At 53.3% G+C, this 17,621-nt stretch overlaps 1 protein-coding gene across 1 annotated transcript in view; it reads right to left on the bottom strand.

The window, feature by feature from the left end:
• TDRD9 (tudor domain containing 9) overlaps window positions 1-17,621 on the bottom strand; it is a 103,946-nt gene that overhangs the window by 32,362 nt on the left and 53,963 nt on the right. The window contains exons 10-23 of the mRNA XM_044229768.1: window positions 16,154-16,208; window positions 15,909-15,993; window positions 14,599-14,656; window positions 12,330-12,434; window positions 9,252-9,349; window positions 8,448-8,579; window positions 7,130-7,295; window positions 6,983-7,046; window positions 6,843-6,906; window positions 6,514-6,558; window positions 5,774-5,827; window positions 4,356-4,472; window positions 3,273-3,380; window positions 1,091-1,191 (exon numbers count right to left, since the gene is read on the bottom strand). Of these exons, the coding sequence (XP_044085703.1) occupies window positions 1,091-1,191; window positions 3,273-3,380; window positions 4,356-4,472; window positions 5,774-5,827; window positions 6,514-6,558; window positions 6,843-6,906; window positions 6,983-7,046; window positions 7,130-7,295; window positions 8,448-8,579; window positions 9,252-9,349; window positions 12,330-12,434; window positions 14,599-14,656; window positions 15,909-15,993; window positions 16,154-16,208 (1,252 nt within the window). The remainder of the gene's footprint in view (window positions 1-1,090; window positions 1,192-3,272; window positions 3,381-4,355; window positions 4,473-5,773; window positions 5,828-6,513; window positions 6,559-6,842; window positions 6,907-6,982; window positions 7,047-7,129; window positions 7,296-8,447; window positions 8,580-9,251; window positions 9,350-12,329; window positions 12,435-14,598; window positions 14,657-15,908; window positions 15,994-16,153; window positions 16,209-17,621) is intronic.

The raw sequence follows: 17,621 nt of genomic DNA on the forward strand, positions 1-17,621 counted from the left end.
AGGGGCGCCTGGGTGGCTCAGTGGGTTAAGCCGCTGCCTTCGGCTCAGGTCATGATCTCAGGGTCCTGGGATCGAGTCCCGCATCGGGCTCTCTGCTCGGCAGGGAGCCTGCTTCCCCCTCTCTCTCTCTGCCTGCCTCTCCGTCTACTTGTGATCTCTGTCTGTCACATAAATAAATAAAATCTTAAAACAAGAAAAAAGAATTCCCATGTAATCTGAAAAACCAGAGACGTTACAGGGCTGAATCAGTCCGGCCGGTGACGGTTGTTAAAAGAACTGAGGAAGACTTCCTCAGGCTACGACTTTGCCGTGTGAGCACACACGGGGCCAGGGAAACACATGCAGCTTACCAAGAACATCAAATATTAAATCACAGGAACAGAACTTAAAATGTCTAAGGAAATCAACCCAAATGGAAAAGGGACTGAACATGCTCCGCGTGCATTACTGGACACTCTGGGTCCAGACCAGAGTGCACGTGTTTCTTACCCCCTAGATTTACAAAGTTTTATAAATGAAATAGTTTCTAGAACATCAGAAGAAAGTTTCTAACTGAAAACTGAAATTCAATCTAAAACTGTAAATAGTCCTTTCTGCACATCAGCAGCCCCGCTAGGAAACAAAAACTCACTGATGCTTCAAAACAGGTCGTCTCGTCTCCCGTATCTGCAGCTAGAACACGTGCGATACACCCGGGGTTTCGCAGGAGTTGTCTTCCAGAAATGCGAGCAGATAAACCCTACTCTGGGGCGTCTCTGTGACCAACAAAGTGACATCTCGCTAGGGACAACCCATGAAAACCTAAGGACAGGCTCACACTCCAAGCACCCGCCCCAGCACCAGACGGCAGCACCGAGCCTTCCTGGTATCAGACCACCAAGCTCCCAGCTCCTCGAGGAGCGCCCCTGGTTGAAAAAGGGGACACATCAGGGCGGACAAGATAAACGCAAGCTGTGTTCCGAGGCCATGAGCAGTGGCCCGGACAGGGACCCATCTCCACAAGCACTCGGTGTTAAGGTTTAGGTCCTGCAAACACGGAATACGTGATGGCCCTTTGATAATGGCAGCTGCTATGAAGCACGCGACTTACTTTGCACCGTCAAAGACAATGGATCGGACTTGACCACACTGTCGGAAGAGAGACTGCAGCTGCTTGTAGTAGAGAAATCCGTAGGGCGGGATGTGCTTCAGCTGTAACACACGGGGCAGGTCATCAGAGCAGGCGCCGCAGCCAACACAGAACCCAAGAGCGAACCCAACAGTTACGGTGTCCGTGAAACGAAATTCACAGTCTGTAACCCTAAGACCTAGACTCTGTGGTTAGGTATAGTAAATGACTGATGACTTTTACATTTCAACTAAATTTTAATGACAAGTATATGGTAAATAAAAGTTCTTTCTTTCTCTGTTAAAATAATCCAAAATCCAACACAGAAAAACGAAGAGCTGTGTTTTATTCGACTTTCAAGTAAGCAAGCTACTCAATGCATGTCTTTAAAAGACTCTTTCTACGTAAGGAGTAGGAGATCTGCGGGGAGCGCAGCACAGGTTAGGGACGGGGCACGCCCACCACCCCAGCCGGAAATGCAGCGCACTGAGCCGCGCAGACCCCTCCCAGCCCCCAAGGCTCGCTCTCCCCCTTCTGTCCCGGTGACCCGGTGACCCGTTTCCAGGCTCTGGCAGAAAACCTGAGGCCCTGGCCCCCTGCCACTAGTCCTGCGTGTCTCAGGACCCACCCGGCCCCGCGAGACAGGCTCTGAGCGGTCTTGGCGAGTCTCCTGAGACAAAGGACGGAGTCGCCCTGGGACTCAACCACCCGCAGAAATAAGCCGATGGTAAACCCCACCTCACCCCACCTCGCCCCACCTCGAGGGGTCAGCGAGAGGCTCAGAGAAGCACATCACAAAGGGCATCTCAGGCAAGTGCTGGGTCAGGACCAGCTCCAGTCTGGCTTCCACTCACGGGGAAGACAAGTTTGTAGCCCCCAAAGTGCCTACCGAGCAGGCTGCCTCGTGGATGAGGGAGACAAGCACGGCTCCGGGTCTGAGGAGAATCCTCAGGATCCTTCTCCAGCGGCACAGGGCCGCGGAGAGCACCACGACGGCTTCGAGGAAGCCAAGCAAAGGAGCCTGCTTGGCCCTGAAGGTCACAGGGCAGGGTCCCCAGCAGCGATACAAGGCCAACGACCACCTTGTAAACGAAACCCCCGCCCCTGGATGTGAGGCGCATCTCCGCGGCCGGTCTCCAGCCTGAGCAACAGCAGCTTCGAGGCTCTTCGAAGATCTGCACAGCGCGCCGGTCATCCGCGACCCCCGACCCGCACAGCCCATCTCCTCGGGAACCGTGGGCACTTCCACAACAGCAGGGAAAGCTGGCACACGGGGCGCTTACTGCACGCCAGCCAGTCTGCCGAGGGCCTCCGCCTGCCGCTGTCAGGGACACCGAGGGAACGGAGAAGGCCGACGGAAGCGCAGGCCCCACACGCTTCGGTCCGGGTGTGTGTCCTGAGGTCGCCGTGCGCTCAGGTTTAAACGAACGCCTGTGACGGATCAGAGTCACTGAAAACACGTGTTCTCTGAATACTCCTTTCCATGCCATTCCTTCTAGTCCAGACTCTGGGGCACGGAGCCCTCACATATGAATTTAAAAATACCTGCTCTCTAGCCGATTCTACTAGGATATGTTCAAGCCTGGGGATGACAGTTTAAATCCCAGTACAGGGACGCCTGGGTGGCTCAGTGGGTTAAGCGGCTGCCTTCAGCTCGGTCATGATCCCGGCGTCCTGGGATCGAGTCCCACATTGGGCTCCTTGCTCGGCAGGGAGCCTGTTTCTCCCTCTGCCTCTGCCTGCCTCTCTGTCTGCCTGTGCTCGCTCTCTCTCCCTCTCTCTCTGACAAATAAATAAATAAAATCTTTAAAATAAAATAAAATAAATCCCAGTACAAAGTTGCCATCCAGTAACACTGTACTTTGTGTGAAAGGAAATTGCTAGCTCAAAGTTCTTAAACTTAGGGAGAAGTGTCCTAAATCCTTCAAAACAGCACATGATCAATCAACATTGGTCATAAATATATAATTTCTCAATGCTTTCTTTCAAGGGCAGGTCTGCAAAATAGGAAGCCAGAGTGAGGAGCAAGTAGATGTCTGTGAAAAGGTCAGATGAGCTATAGTATTCACTGTAGGGGGAAAAAAATCCACCAGGTCCTTGTAAAAGTGGGAGCCCCGGGAGGGATACGGCACTCGCGGCAGCCACACAGACGGGGAGCCCCTACCACGACGGTGGTCTTCGGGTCTTTGCCGGCCAGCTCCCTCACCGCCATCTCCTCGTCAGGCTGCCCGAATGCGAAGTAATTGGGGTAGAAAGCGCCGGCCAACACCACCTGGGGGAGGAGCAGACTTTCATGAAGCGGCAACATGACTCGTGGGTCTGTCTCCGCGATCCGCTGGCCTCTTCCCAGAACGACGTCCTGAACATCTGGAAGCTGAGGAGGATTTATATTAGGATGCTAGAGCTTCCGCAATATCAAGTGGAAAGTCACGATTCTGATTATCTCACCGTCACCAACCGAAGCACTCCGGACACGTCCCTCGAGGAGCCCGTCTCCGAGGGAAGCTTAGGACACAGCGGCGAGCTGAGTGAGGGCGCGAGTGAGGGCACACGCTCTCCCACTCCCTGTGTGACACACTCACCTCTGCGGGCCGGCGCCTCCCCAGACCCGAGCCCCCAGTGCGCACTTCCACACGGCCCTCTGCGGACAGTCCCTCCTCCGTCAAAACCCCCCAGCGCATACACTCAGGGAGCACTCTCCCCAGCCGCAAAGCAACTTGACATCCAGAAAGCACCGTCCTCCAGCACCGCTTCGTTCAGACACCCGCCTGCGACCCAGTGCCGCCTGCTACTGTGGACAGACGGGGTCCTGCTCGGAACCCAGAAGCAGAAGCCCCTTCGTGGGACGTGCTTCCCTCTACACAATCCCTATAAGGTCCCGTCCAACAAGCTGGCCTGATCCCGCCCTCTAAAGTTAGTATTTCCAGTGTAAGAGAAGAGCTACATATGCTGAGTTATATTAAGAACATTTTTAGTATCTTAAAAGCCAAAATGCAAGGACGTGTCCTAAAGCACATCAGCAGCTGGTGGGCTACAGAACGCGCCCCTGCGGACAGCACTGGGCTAGAGGGCCAGCTCCGAGACGTGCAGAACTCGAACTATGCTCTCCCCCAACGCAGCGGGATCATCATGGGCCTAAGATCTCTCAAGGCCTGATTCGCATCAGAAAGAAGGCAGGGCACTTTCTCCTCCATGGCGGCGGGCGAAGAGAAAGGATGAGAACAGACGTCCCGCGGCCCCAGCGCACCTGCAGGATGAAGCGCTGCTTGTACGTGTACTCCTGGTCCATGACGGGCCGCCGGGGCTCAACGTGCATGTTGAACTGGGAGACCCTGTTCTTCAGCTCTTCATACAACTCGGCCACCTAAGGAAACACGCCGAAACGGGACATCTCAACGGCCTCACGGCACGCAGAGTAATGAACACACTGGAAAACAAGTGCACAATGGGGAAGACACACGTTTACAGGATTAAATACTGCATTTATTAAGAGTCATCTTATTACAGGTGGATGAGTAAGAAATGGAAAGGACCTGGGTGCCTGGGGGGCTCAGTCAGCGAAGCGTCTGCCTCCAGCTCGGGGCATGATCTCATGGCCGGGGATGGAGTCCCATGTCAGGCTCCCTGCTCAGCTCCCTTTCCCACTCCCCGCCTGCTTGTGTTTAACCTGTATCCCTTAGCTCGAATAAACTATAACCGTGAGTAGAAAAGCTTTTCTGAGATCTGAAAGTCTTTCTAGCCAATCACTGAGCCGAGGGTGGTCTCGGGGACCCCCTCAACACACAAATCTAATCAAGAATCTGAGAGGGCACAAGTACACAATATTCAGAACAAGGAAATGATTTTATCACTTTTGAAATTATAAGAACACGTGTACTCTGTATCACACTTAAACACGCATATTCATACTGGCTAAAAGTAACAAGTCAGGAAATGACAGATGCTGGCGAGGATGCGGAGAAAGGGGAAACCTCCTCTACTGTTGGTGGGAATGCAAGCTGGTGCAACCACTCTGGAAAACAGCATGGAGGTTCCTCAAAAAGTTGAAAATAGAGCTACCCTACCACCCCACAATCGCACTACTGGGTATTTACCTTAAAGATACAAACGTAATGATCCGAAGGGGCACATGCACCCGAATGCTTATAGCAGCAATGTATTATGCTGAGCGAAATAAGTCAATCGGAGAAAGACAATTACATGATCTCCCTGATATGAAGAAGTGGGGATGCAACGTGGGGGGTTTGGGGGGTAGGAAAGGAATTAATGAAACAAGATGGGATCGGGAGGGAGACAAACCATAAGTGACTCTTAATCTCACAAAACAAACTGAGGGTGGCCGGGGGAAGGGGGGTAGGGAGAGGGTGGTTGGGTTATGAACATTGGGGAGGGTTTGTGATATCATGAGTGCTGTGAAGTGTGTAAACCTGGCGATTCACAGACCTGTACCCCTGGGGCTAGTAATACGTTATATGTTAATTTTTTTAATTTTTTAAAAATACATACATTTGCATAAAAAGCAAAAATGCATATTCATGAACTGCATACCATGAAAACTGCAGCACGAACACGTGTCGCGGACACAGACCCACGGGAGGCAGCGAGCTCCCCACCACGCCGCCCAGCCCAGGCCCTGCACAAACACCCGCAGAACGCACGACTCACCTCTCGGATTCTCTTGATCTGAATGTAATTCAACCGCCCCCAGTCAAGTTCATCCTTTACATAAAGGCACAACACAACGTTAATGAACAAATTATAGAGAAATGTGGCTACCATAACACATCTACGTCATCAGAATTGTAAGTCAAAAGGAACATGGACACCAACCAGAGAAAAACCATGGCTGACTTTTTAAAAGGAAGCTTTAACCTTAACATAAGTAGCTGTTCTAACGGTACCTCTAGACGTGGCAAATCTAAACACAAAAACCCATCAACAGTCTTTTGGAACTAATCAGTTTAGAAGAACAAAACCTGACCCAAAAAAAGGGAGGTCTACATGTTGAATTCTCTTAAAACTGAGCTGACAGCACCAAAAGCAAAGGCTTCAGAGTTCTCAGCTGGGAACAGATGCCCTGAGGTCCACACCCACAGGCATGAAGCACTGGCAGCCAAGGGGGCTCCTGACCCTACGGAGGACCACGGGGACTCGGAGGCGGAAGGCCAGCCACACAGCTGGCCTCGGCCACAGGCCCCAAGAGCCGCCCTCTGCGAGGGTCCACTGCCAGCAAAGCAGGCTCTTTGCCCTTGGACGGCCTGCTCACTGCTACAGTCTTGCCCTTCTGAGGACAGGCTTGGCATTCTCCTGTGTCCCCTGCAGTGATCAGGCCAAGAAAAGAGCCCTTGGACAGTCTCCCTGGGTCACTTACAACCGGCTGCAAGTGAAGGAAACAGCTAACCAACCTTCGGGTGCCGCAGCTCTCCTCTCTGTCTGCAAGTCTGCCAAGTCTAAAAACAAATGGTCCCATTGCAAAAACAATGTATTATTAGCTGATTAAAAATTTTTAAAGTCTCATTTCAACCCATTTTGACCACAGAAAACTTACAAATTTAATTTTTTCCAATCATTTTCATAAAATTGGACTCTCACCCCCATTTGCTTCTTCCAACATGGTCTTTCATGTTGGACAGCAACAAGCCTCACAGTGTCTTCAGCAGAGACAGGGCGAAGGCAGGAAAATGGACTAACAACCCGTGGCAGGTGTTTCCGCGCTCACACCGAGATTACTTACTTTAAACGCTTCAACGAGTGCAATACAGTCGCTCTTACTATTGCCAGAGAAATTCACCTTGTTCCTACAAACAGATAACAAACAGCGTCATGCGATACCATTAGAACAAACTGACTTTTAAAAATATGAATTTTACGTACCTGTATCCATCAAGATGCTGCCTAAACGGCATTGCAAAAAAATTCTTCAAAGAAAGAGCTGCCGCTAGCAACAGAGAAACAAAGACGAGGCGAGGTCGTTGGAGTGCTCCAATCCCTTCCAGCAAACTCCCGTGGGCTCACACTTACCTATAATAAGACATTCGTCCAGACATCCAAATACGTGTCCAAGGACTATGAGTTTACCGAGCTGCTGATTAACAGGAAGCTGGGCTAGAACTCTTCCCAAGAAGGTCAGTTCCCCGTCATGGGGGTTCTCGTCTTCTCTCTGCCCACTCACGGCCAGCGCCCCAACCTTAATGAAATAAATTAGCCATGTTAGCAAGCACTGACGATTTCTTGCTCTTTTTTCCCTTAAGGCAGGGAGTCTAAACAGGAAATGAAGACCAAATTCTGGTGATTAAGATTCTAAAAGATGGGGCGGCTGGGTGGCTCAGTGGGTTAAAGCCGCTGCCTTCGGCTCAGGTCATGATCCCAGGGTCTTGGGATTGGGCCCCATGTTAGGGCTCTCTGCTCGGCAGGGAGCCTGCTTCCCTCTCTCTCTCTGCTGCCTCTCCATCTACTTGTGATTTCTCTCTGTCAAATAAATAAATAAAATCTTTTAAAAAAAAAAAGATTCTAAAGATATCTAAATTGAGTTATGAAAACTTAATGCTACCAAAAAGTTCTTTCAATTTGCTCTCAGGAAGTTAGAACACAGCTCATTGTTTCTTAGAAGGGTGATGCCGTGAGGTGAGCCTACCCACACTGTAGCACACGGCGCCACCGTACGGGACCAAACGCCCAACTCCGCACCGGGGTGGGTCGCTCACGATGCCACGGTGGGGAGCAACTTCCTTAACGTGACGAAGTCTAGTTCACAGACACCCACACAGGAATCATAATAAAGGCAAACGCCAGAGCAGCCCAACTTCGAGACCAATGCAGGGGAGGCAACGCAGTTTCCAGCACGGGAAGGAGACGGAACCGCAGAGAGCGAGCGCAGAAGCCGACGACCCCACGGGCAGACGCCGCCTGCCGCAGGAGTCCCCGGGCCTATAACCACTCCGCTCAGAGCCTCATTGTGCGCAGCCTCCGGAGAAGACAGCGTCTGGCGGCAAGGACTCCGACGCACAGGGTGGTGGATTCCAGCGCGCCGAGCAGCAGCAGCGCACCGTCTCCGCCCGCAGCACTCGACGGAACCCCGCGCACAGCCCGCGGGGAGGGGGGACGCCGCGGAAGGCTGCGAGCCTCGAACCTCGCAGGACAGCTAACAACCGGGAGCAGACGGCAGGTGTGGAGTCTGTGACCGCCAAGCGGCATCACGACACGTGCTTTTCCCAGCAAAGGCCTACCATTTACGACAACCAAAATACTTTAAAGATCTCCACATCACAAAACTTCTAAAATTTACCCGACAAAATCTTAGCTTTTCCCAACAGCGACGTACATGAGACAGACGACGTACCTCCTTCAGCAGAAGGATGGTTCGCTCGATGTCACTCAGACTCGGCGGAGAAAGGGCAGTTGCCAGCAGAGCTCTTGGTTCCCCCATGTCCAACAATTTCACTTTCAATATTGTGCTTCCTAACGGACAACGCTGAAAAGAGCAAAATTGAGAAATAATAAAGTAACAAAGTAATGAACCTGCCCTCACGACTTCAGACACAGAAGCAGAAGAGAGGGGGAGAGAAACATCAAGAAAAACCGCAGATGGAGAGAGAGGGGATGAGAGAAGAAGAGCGAGCAGGTGAGAGACAGGAGGAGGAGACCAGCACGGGGAGGGAGAGACACGGAGGGGCCGAGGGAGGAGACAGGGAGAAGGGGGAGAGAAAACGATGGTGGGGGAGAGGCAGGAGAGAGACGGGAGGGAGGAGAGAGGGAGAGCGAGACGGGACGGAGTAGATGCGGAGACAGGCGGGGCGGGGAGAAGAGAAACGGGAAGAAGTGGGGAGAGAAAAGGCAGAGAAAGACAAAGCAGAGAAGGACGGAGACAGGAGAGACCCGCCGAGGAAAGGCGGCCAATCCCACGCCTGTGGAGCCCCGAGGCGCGAGAAGCCGCCCCACCCGTGAGAAACGGAACCTGCGTGTCAAGTCCTAGCACCGTGCCCGGGGCTAAGTGCACGGCCAGCCGGCAGCGTGATTAGCCACCGGTTTGGTCAGATGACTTTTCTGGAGTCAAAATTACAGAACACCTAAGACCATATTACTTAGACGATTCAGTAAAGCTCTGTCTACAAAAAATAAACTTTGCAAATGACCAGTGTATTACCAGCATCTCCGGAACGACGTGGTCGGGGATGGAGCTGTCCCAGAAATCCTTGTGGATCAGCCGGTAACAGTACCCTTTGGATACTCGCCCCGCGCGGCCTGCAAAGGGGACGCATCCAAGCACCATGTGACATGAATCACTTGAACATTAGCCTAAATATGTAAGAGTAACGACTAAACATTAAAGAAAACCTCTGTTATCTCCTGGCAGACCAGGTCAGTTAGCACTTTGGAATAAATCGGCGTCACAAGGCCTCCTACGGGAAGATTGAGTGCGGACGTCAACTCTACAGCAGAAGATCCAACGCGCATCTTTAAACCAGCATTGGTTCCGATACGCAGTGGAAATCAATACATCTCAAATACAAGACGCTTCCTTCCAATGCAAAGCTCATAGTAAGTCCAAGCTGGAGGGAGCAGGTGCAGCCCCCACCCCCGATGGCAGGGTTGGGCTGTGCCCTGGGCTCTCCGCCCGAGCAACGGCAACCGTCACGCCAGCTGCTTCACACGAGATGACGGATCCCGGCCACACAGCTCAGAGCCAGGCCTGGCCCTCACACGCCACCATTCCATGACCCTTCTCTTACCGTTGTATCGCTTATGGAGTAAAAACTCCTTTATCCCAAAACATAGTAAAATCTGCCAAGGAGACAAAACGGGGTCAGGGGGAAGGGTGTCCCGAATAAATCTCCAGCTTGAAAAAATGGGGCAGCGCAGAAAGGCGCTTTCTTTCCCCACGTGGAGTGTGGAAAGATGGAGGGGGCGTGTGGACTCCTGCCCCCCATCTATCGGGGTAGGTCCCCTCCCCGCCCGGGAGCTCGAGGGGAGAGGCCAGACTTCGGCACTGCCACCGCCCCCACCTGCACCTAGCTGCACACGGCAGGACCCTCTAAGAAGAAAACTCCAAGGTAATGACCAAAAACAAAAGCAAAACAACTCCCAGAACCAATTCATGACTTTGGCAAAGTCACAGCATAGACCACTGACACACAGAAATCTACCCCATTTCCACACCTCAGTAACGAACATGAACAAACCGAAATTAAAAATGCGATGCTGGGCACCTGGGGGCCAGTCAGTCCAGCATCTACCGACGCAGCCCCAAGTCCACAGCCCATGGCGCTCCCTGCTCAGCGGGGCCTCTGCTTCTCCCTCTCCCTCCGCCCCCCACCCCCGCTCCTGCTCTCTCTCAGATAAATAAACGGAATCTTTTCCAGAAAGGCAATGCCATTTACAATCACCTAGGTAAAATTAAACACTTGGGATCTCTATGCTGGAAACAAGGCATCGCTCAGTAAAGACACTGAAGACGACCTCCACACACGGAGACGCGCACACTGCGCCCGCGGAGGAAGACCCAGCAGAGCAAATCCGCCCCTTTCTGCACGACCCGACCCACAAGTGTAACACAGCTGCCAGCAAGCTCACAGGACGGTGCTTCTGGAGACCTAGACAAGTGCACTCTAAAATCCATACGAGGACAAAGTAGAACAACCCCAATGGTCTTGAAAGGAAAGAATAGAGTGGGAGGAACCGGTCACTTTTAGGCGAGTCCCACTTTGAGCGGAGCTGCCGACGGGGAGACGCGCACGCCAGGGTCCCACAGGACGGGCCACCCCAAGCGTGCCTCGGGAACCTCTCCAGGTGCTGGAGCCACCGCGTGGGGAAATTCCGTGGTGCTGAAAGCAGAGACACGAACCTCACCCCAAACCTCACAGAGTAATTACAAAATGTCATTCAAATGGGTCGCATGCAGCTGGAAGGCTCAGAGCATCAACGTGGGGGAGCCCCTGGCACACCAGGACGAGGGGCTCCGGGCCGGGCGCCCCGTGCACACGCTGCAGACGCCGGCCGAGCACTGGGAGGCTCCGTGAACTCAGCCTGCAGCTTCTCGGAGGACAAAGAATTATTACAGAAATTTTGAACACACAGAAAAGCAGACCAAGGCCAAAACTCCTATAATCTCAAGACTTCCCCAACGACAATCCCTTCCACATCTCCATGTGTTTATTTCTAGTCACGTCTTCTGCACGTGGGTTTTCGTCCGGGGGGGCAGTTCTGGGTGGGGAGGGGTGTACCTCCACTTGCGGCCTTCCCACAGTGCCCAAGCAGAAGCTGCTCCTGCCCAGACGCGGGGGCTGCCCGATCACTCGGTCTTGCCCCCTCTGGGCGCGCCGTCCCAGGGGTGGCAGCAGGGGCGCATGTTCCCGACGCAGCCATAGCTCCCCACTGTCCGCGGGCCAGGGCAGCCCAGACGGCTGCTCCTCTGGGTCTCAGCTGTGCCACTGAACACGAGGATGTCAGCCCGGACTACGTCACAGAGCAGAACGAGGACCGAACGGGGTCACATCAAACACTCAGAACCGTGCCTGGCACCTGGTAAGCACTCAGTAACTGTCCCTCTCCTCCATCTGTGACGCAGAAGCGTCACTGCCCCACAGATATTTGGGGCTGGCCCACCACCCACCCTCCCGGGAAGTTCTCCAACAAAACACAAGCCACTGCTCAGTCCCTGCCAAGAACTCCGTCCCCTGGGGCCCGCCGCCCCCCAGGTGACAGTAGCAACCCGTCCAAGTGCATCACATCTGCACGTCCACTGTGGCTAAAGCCCTCCCGCCCCAGACAGACAGATGTGTCCGCACCCTCGGCCCCCAGGGAAGCAGCACGCACACGCCACAGCAGACGCCAAGCCCGCTGTGGAACTGTTTTAGGAAAAACATCCCGAGAAGGATCCAAACTTGGAGAGAAGTCAAAGGAAGGATTCCCAGAAGTTCATTAAAAATTATAAAAATTAACTCGGTCTCCATAAGTGTTCCCCAAACACTTTTGCATTCGCTGCAAAAAACCAGTAGTGCTGGGATGAGCAGATGCTTCTCCGCTCGTACAAGCCCTGACACCTCATTCCAAGGACGAACAGAGAGCCGCAGGCTTAAAGGAGGAGTCTGACGCGCTGTTAGTATCCTTAAAAATTAGAACTGGTTTCAAGAAAGTGTCAGCGTTAAGAGTGAAAAGAACAAATACCAAACACGTTCAAAGACGCGGGAATGTGCCCACGTTCGTCTGAGCGCGAACCCCTTACCTTTCCTCTGGCCGCAGCTGGTTTTGGAGGCCCAACTCAACCGCAGACTCTGGTAATTCGTGTCTTCGTCGCAAACCAGCGTTCGAGTCAAACAAAAATCTATGACTGTCATTTAAAAAAAGGGATGTGAACACCATGCGGACAGAGAACGCGCCATAATCCCAATGCACAGTGAGAAAGCAACACGAAACGCGCAGTCTTTAGAATCCGTGCACGTACGGAAGCCTCTGGAAATGCGTGGGCCACTCCCACGGCCCAGGCTCACGGTTTTCCTCTAGGGACTGGGAGCCTTCAGACAGAAAGGACGAGAGCCCCGCGGACCCAGCGCGCCATGCAAGAGCCCGTCGAGATGGCACCCACTAGGGCGTGGCCAGAGGGACACAGGACGGCAGCGCCGGGGTGCGGGGGCTCAAATCTGGGCCGAAGGGGCAGCTGCTCAGCTTCTTGGGCTTCAGTGTCCTCATCTGTGACACCCAACTGATGGAAGCCCCTCCAAGACCCCCCCGGCCACAGCCTCCGGGTCCTGACTGTCTCCAGCTGCCGTCCAGCTCCCGCCCGGTCTCCCTGCTCCCCTCGACAGCAGAACGCCTCACGGGTGCTGCCTTCGTGGCCTCCGATGCCCCTCTCCTCCCGGCCTCTGGGACCTCCAGCAGAGCTGCTCTGATCAAGGTCACCAATGACATGCATGTTGCTGAATCCAGAGCCAATTTCCCATGTTCTTCAGACTCGACCAATCATCAGCATGACATGCTTGTGCGTCCCGTCTTCCTCACAGCCTTCTGATCTGGTTTCCAGACTTCGCTGGCCGCCCCCCGCAGCAGCTCATTCCTGCCCACCCTGAGACGCCAGCAACGCCTTCCCATGGGCACTCGCTGGGGAGCACGGCCCCCATGGCCCACTGCTCTGGACATGCAAGAGCTGTCCCCACCTTACAACTGTGTCTCCCACAGCCCAGCACACCCCCCGGCACACCTCCCACCATCGCACTGCAACACACCACCGCTTCCTGCCCTCACCAGTCCCACCCTCCTGACGCAACGCCCCCTCCCCCCGGCCCCAGTGTAGTCTGTCCCTGGTGAACCGGACGCGATGTCGTCCCTACGCGCAGAAGTCACTCACATGCCCTAGAAGGCCTCGCACCACCTGGTAGCCCGTCGCTCGATCTCCCTGACCTCTTCCCCAACCGCGTCCGTCCGGCTCACCTGGTCCGGCCCTCCCGGCCCCCCTGCTTCCTGCCCTTGCTCGCGGACTTCGCACACTCTGTTCCTCCTACGAACACTCCCCCTCAAACCTCCAGCCCTTCCCCGGCCGCTCCATCGACACCTTCAGTCGCCTTTCCCGGCTACTCCCTGCACCCCCCACACACCATCAGTTCACATCCTACACGTCGGTTTTGTCTTTCAATTACCCACCCCTGAAGCTATCTGAGAACAAAGACTCTTTGCCTGTTTACTATTTCTCCAGCACCTAGAATCATCCGTGGCACAGGGACAAGGCACAGTCACTCCCCCAAGTTCACGTGTTTATCTGTCCAGGCACACCGTCCTCTTCAAACGTCCTGCTTCTCTTCAAACCCACTCTCTAAGCCCAAACCACGTCTTTCCATGGTTCATTCCTCATTCGATTCAAGTCTTGTTCAAATACAACTTCCTTAGCCAGGTGTTCCCATACCACGCTGTCTCCAAGATCATTTTTCCCAACAGCTGTAACCGTCTGTCTGACGTACTGTCCTGCCAGCTGTCCCTGCAGTGACACCTCTGTCAGCCTGGTAACCGGCCGTCTCTCCCATGAGAGAGGGCCACCATGAGACAGGGCTGAGGCCTATGCATCCCTGTCCCTCCAGCCTGGAGACAGCGCCTGGCGCACGTCAGCCTTCCAAGTATGAATTAAGGAACTTAGAAAACGAAGTCATCAAGGACCCGGACGGAGAAAACCACATCATGAGTAGTTTCCTTCCGAGCTGACACGGTAACCCACTAAGCTACCCTGAGTGACAGAGATCAGCCAAGCTCCTGCCCACACCCGCCCTCCAGCCACAGAGCCCCACCTGGGGCAGCCCCAGGCCCTCCTGCCCGTTAAGAGCCTCAAAATGCCCCGCAAGGAGGAGGCGTGGTGAGGTCTAAGCACAGAGACACTGTACGAGCCCCTTTTCTCGAGTCTGTCTTCCGAAGAGGGGAAGAGACGGGCAGGAGGACGCTGAGTTCCTGCGGGGCCGACACGCCCACAAACACTTCAGCGGACCCTCCGCGGCAGACGCAGGCCGCCTTACCGTATTTGACATCCGGAACCGTGACGGAGCTCTCTGCGATGTTGGTGGACAGGATAATCTATCAAACATCAAAAACAAAGCATCTGACGTTCCTACTGTCTACGGGAAACGTTAGTCAAAGAAAAAAAAACTCAAAAATTATCCAAAAGCTTTTTAATGTAAACACTGGGCCCCAATTTTAAAATTAATAGTTCTTCCATTGTCAACAAGCTACACGGCTCAAGGGGTCAGGAGAAGGGTGCAGGGACCTGGAGCAGGGCGGCCCCCAGCTCTGCCCTACACCGGGCTGCGCCGCCGGGCCAGGGGCTTACCTCGCGGTTCCCAGACACCCTGAGCACGGAACGCCGCCGCCGCCGCCTGCCCCAACAGGGTTGCTGTGACCATCAAAGGACTTATCAAGGGCAAAGTGCTTAGAACTGTTGCTGGCTCAAACCGTGATCAACAAACAGATCCACCTCCTCGTAGGGCTCGCACGCGGGCACCGCGCCGCTACGGGGGTGTCAGTCCGGACACCCCCTCCTCCCATTCACCATCTCAACGCTCCGGCATTCGACCAATTAAAGTCTCAGAGAGGCGATCTGCTCACAGTCCCATGACGACAGGTGACGGGGCCCTGGCTCTGTGCAGCTCTCTGTCCACGTCCACACACACCACCCCTCGCCCCCATGTGATCCCGCACGCACAAAGCCCAGCACCACAGCAGCGCTTTGGAACAACAGGCGAGAAGCCAGGCAAAGACAGCTGCCCCACACCTGAGACATGGGCCTGCAGGGTGCTGGGACTGCCCCGAGGCCAAAAGCACAACCAAGCGGACACTCAGACGCAGGGCTGGGCCTGTGACCGCACTGGGACGCCAGGCCAGGTCCCGGCTACCCCGAGTCGGGACTCCTGTACCGGACACAGGGGGCTGCACGGTGCCCGCGACGCTCCTGACCATCTCGGGCAGCTCGAGGAGGGCTGTGCTAAGACACTGCCATGGCGCACACGTAACCGGAGAGTAAAGAAATCTTCTTTACCCACGACTGAGAATGTGGGTCCTAACCAAAGTCGCCAGAGCAGTCCCACAGCTTGAGAAAGAGCAGCAAGTAAAAGGCATCCAAATCCACCAGCAACAATGCCAGCAACCGACTTACAAAATGAAGACAAAATTAAACAACACGCCTGGCTCATCAGGCACTTAGCTGCTGAGCGGGCAACCGCTGGCGACAGAACACAGGGTACACGTCAGCGCGAACGTGAGCGCTCGCCGCTGGCACAGGCTCTAAGGAAAATATACCTGAAGTGCTTGCAACTTGCCTCCCGGTTCCTACCTTTCTGTACCCAGGAACTGGGCTTAAAAACACATTATTCTGTTCTTCTAGAGTCACGCTTGAATGGAGTGGGTAGACCTGTAACCTGGGGACAGATTAACGAGATAAAATGTCCATGAAGCGTAGATGCACGTGAGAACACACCAAAATGACGGACGTCACGGAGACAACCAGAATTCTTCAAGGCAGAAGCGGTAGGTACGACAGCGCATCGGGAAAAACAAGGCTGCGTCACGCGAACCCACCTTTTGTGAACCATGTTTGTGAGAAGTTCGTGCATGTAGTTGATTTCACCCAGGCCTGGGGAAGAAAGGAAAGTGGAGGGGGGAGAACACGTATTTATTACAAAAAAACAAAAAAACAAAAACGACAACAACAGAAAAAAACTTTAAATTAATATGACATCTTTTGCAAAAAAGGCCCAACCAATTCATCTTATTTGACTTTTTTATCCTCTTTGCCCAGTGACGTCACAATTATAAATAAACTGTACAATGACACTGACCACTAGTAACTCAAAAACATGGGGAAAGCCCACATTCTTCCAGTGTTTCACTTTCCACAACAGAGCCTGCCTGCAAGTCTGGCCATCTGAACAATTTTACATGTCTTTTTTATTCCCCACTGACTTTTCCAAATCTCCTACGATAAACATGCAACATTTTACAACCAAAAAAATAGCTTTTTAAAAAGTCTTGGTCCCAGAGATATGCTAAGTTATTTTCATTATGTTTAAGTAATGTCTATAAACCAGGGCACCTGGGTGGCTCAGTTAAGCATCTGCCTTTGGCTCAGGTCATGATCCCAGGGTCCTGGGATCGAGCCCCATGTCGCGCTCCCTGCTCATTGGGAGGCCTGCTTCTCCCTCTCCCACTCCCCCTGTTTGTGTTCCCCCTCTCGCTTTGTCTCTGTCAAATAAATGAATAAAATCTTAAAAAAAAAAAAAAAAGAAAGAAATGTCTATTGATAACGTAAAACTTTCACATGCTTTTCCGTCATCCTGAATTATCAACTCTAGAATGGATTGAACTGTGTCCCCCCAAGAGACATTCAAGTCCCAGCCCCAGTACCTGAGAACATGGTTTTATTTTCAAACAGTCTCACTGCAGACATAATGAGCTAAGGTGAGATCATACCGCAGAAGACAGGCACTCACTCCAATATGACTAGTGTTCCCTTCAGAGGGAGGGAGAGACAGGCACATAGCGTGTGCACCATGCTAACAAGGGAGGCAGGGACAGGAGGGATGCAAGGAAGGGATGGAAGTTGGCCACCAGAAGCTGGCAGAGGCAAGGGAGGGCTGTGCCCAGAGCCCCAGAGGGAGCAGGGCCCTGCCCACAGCCTGATTTTGGACTCCTCGTCTCCAGAACAGTAAGAGAATAATTTTAGTTTGAAGATGTACAGTTTGTAGCCCTTTGTCACAGCAGCCCTACAGAACGAGTACAGAACCATTCCAGAAAGATCATAATGAAATAAACATACTCCAAACCTGCATTCACATAAACACAGGACAGCCAAGTGAACTGTGAATGATCATTTGTTAACATTTTACATTTTCTGCAGACAATGTGTAGCCCGTACAAGGGATTCACCTCACTCTGAGGTATCCTTGGGCTCAGACCACCGTGGCTCTGCTGTGGTCGGCCTCCCTGACCGCTGCTAATATGCCCAGCAGGCTGCGACAAACGCTTACTGGGGTGAACACAACTCCAG

This window comes from Neovison vison, chromosome 13, assembly GCF_020171115.1.
Source record: "Neovison vison isolate M4711 chromosome 13, ASM_NN_V1, whole genome shotgun sequence".
Taxonomy (NCBI): Eukaryota; Metazoa; Chordata; class Mammalia; order Carnivora; family Mustelidae; genus Neogale; species Neogale vison.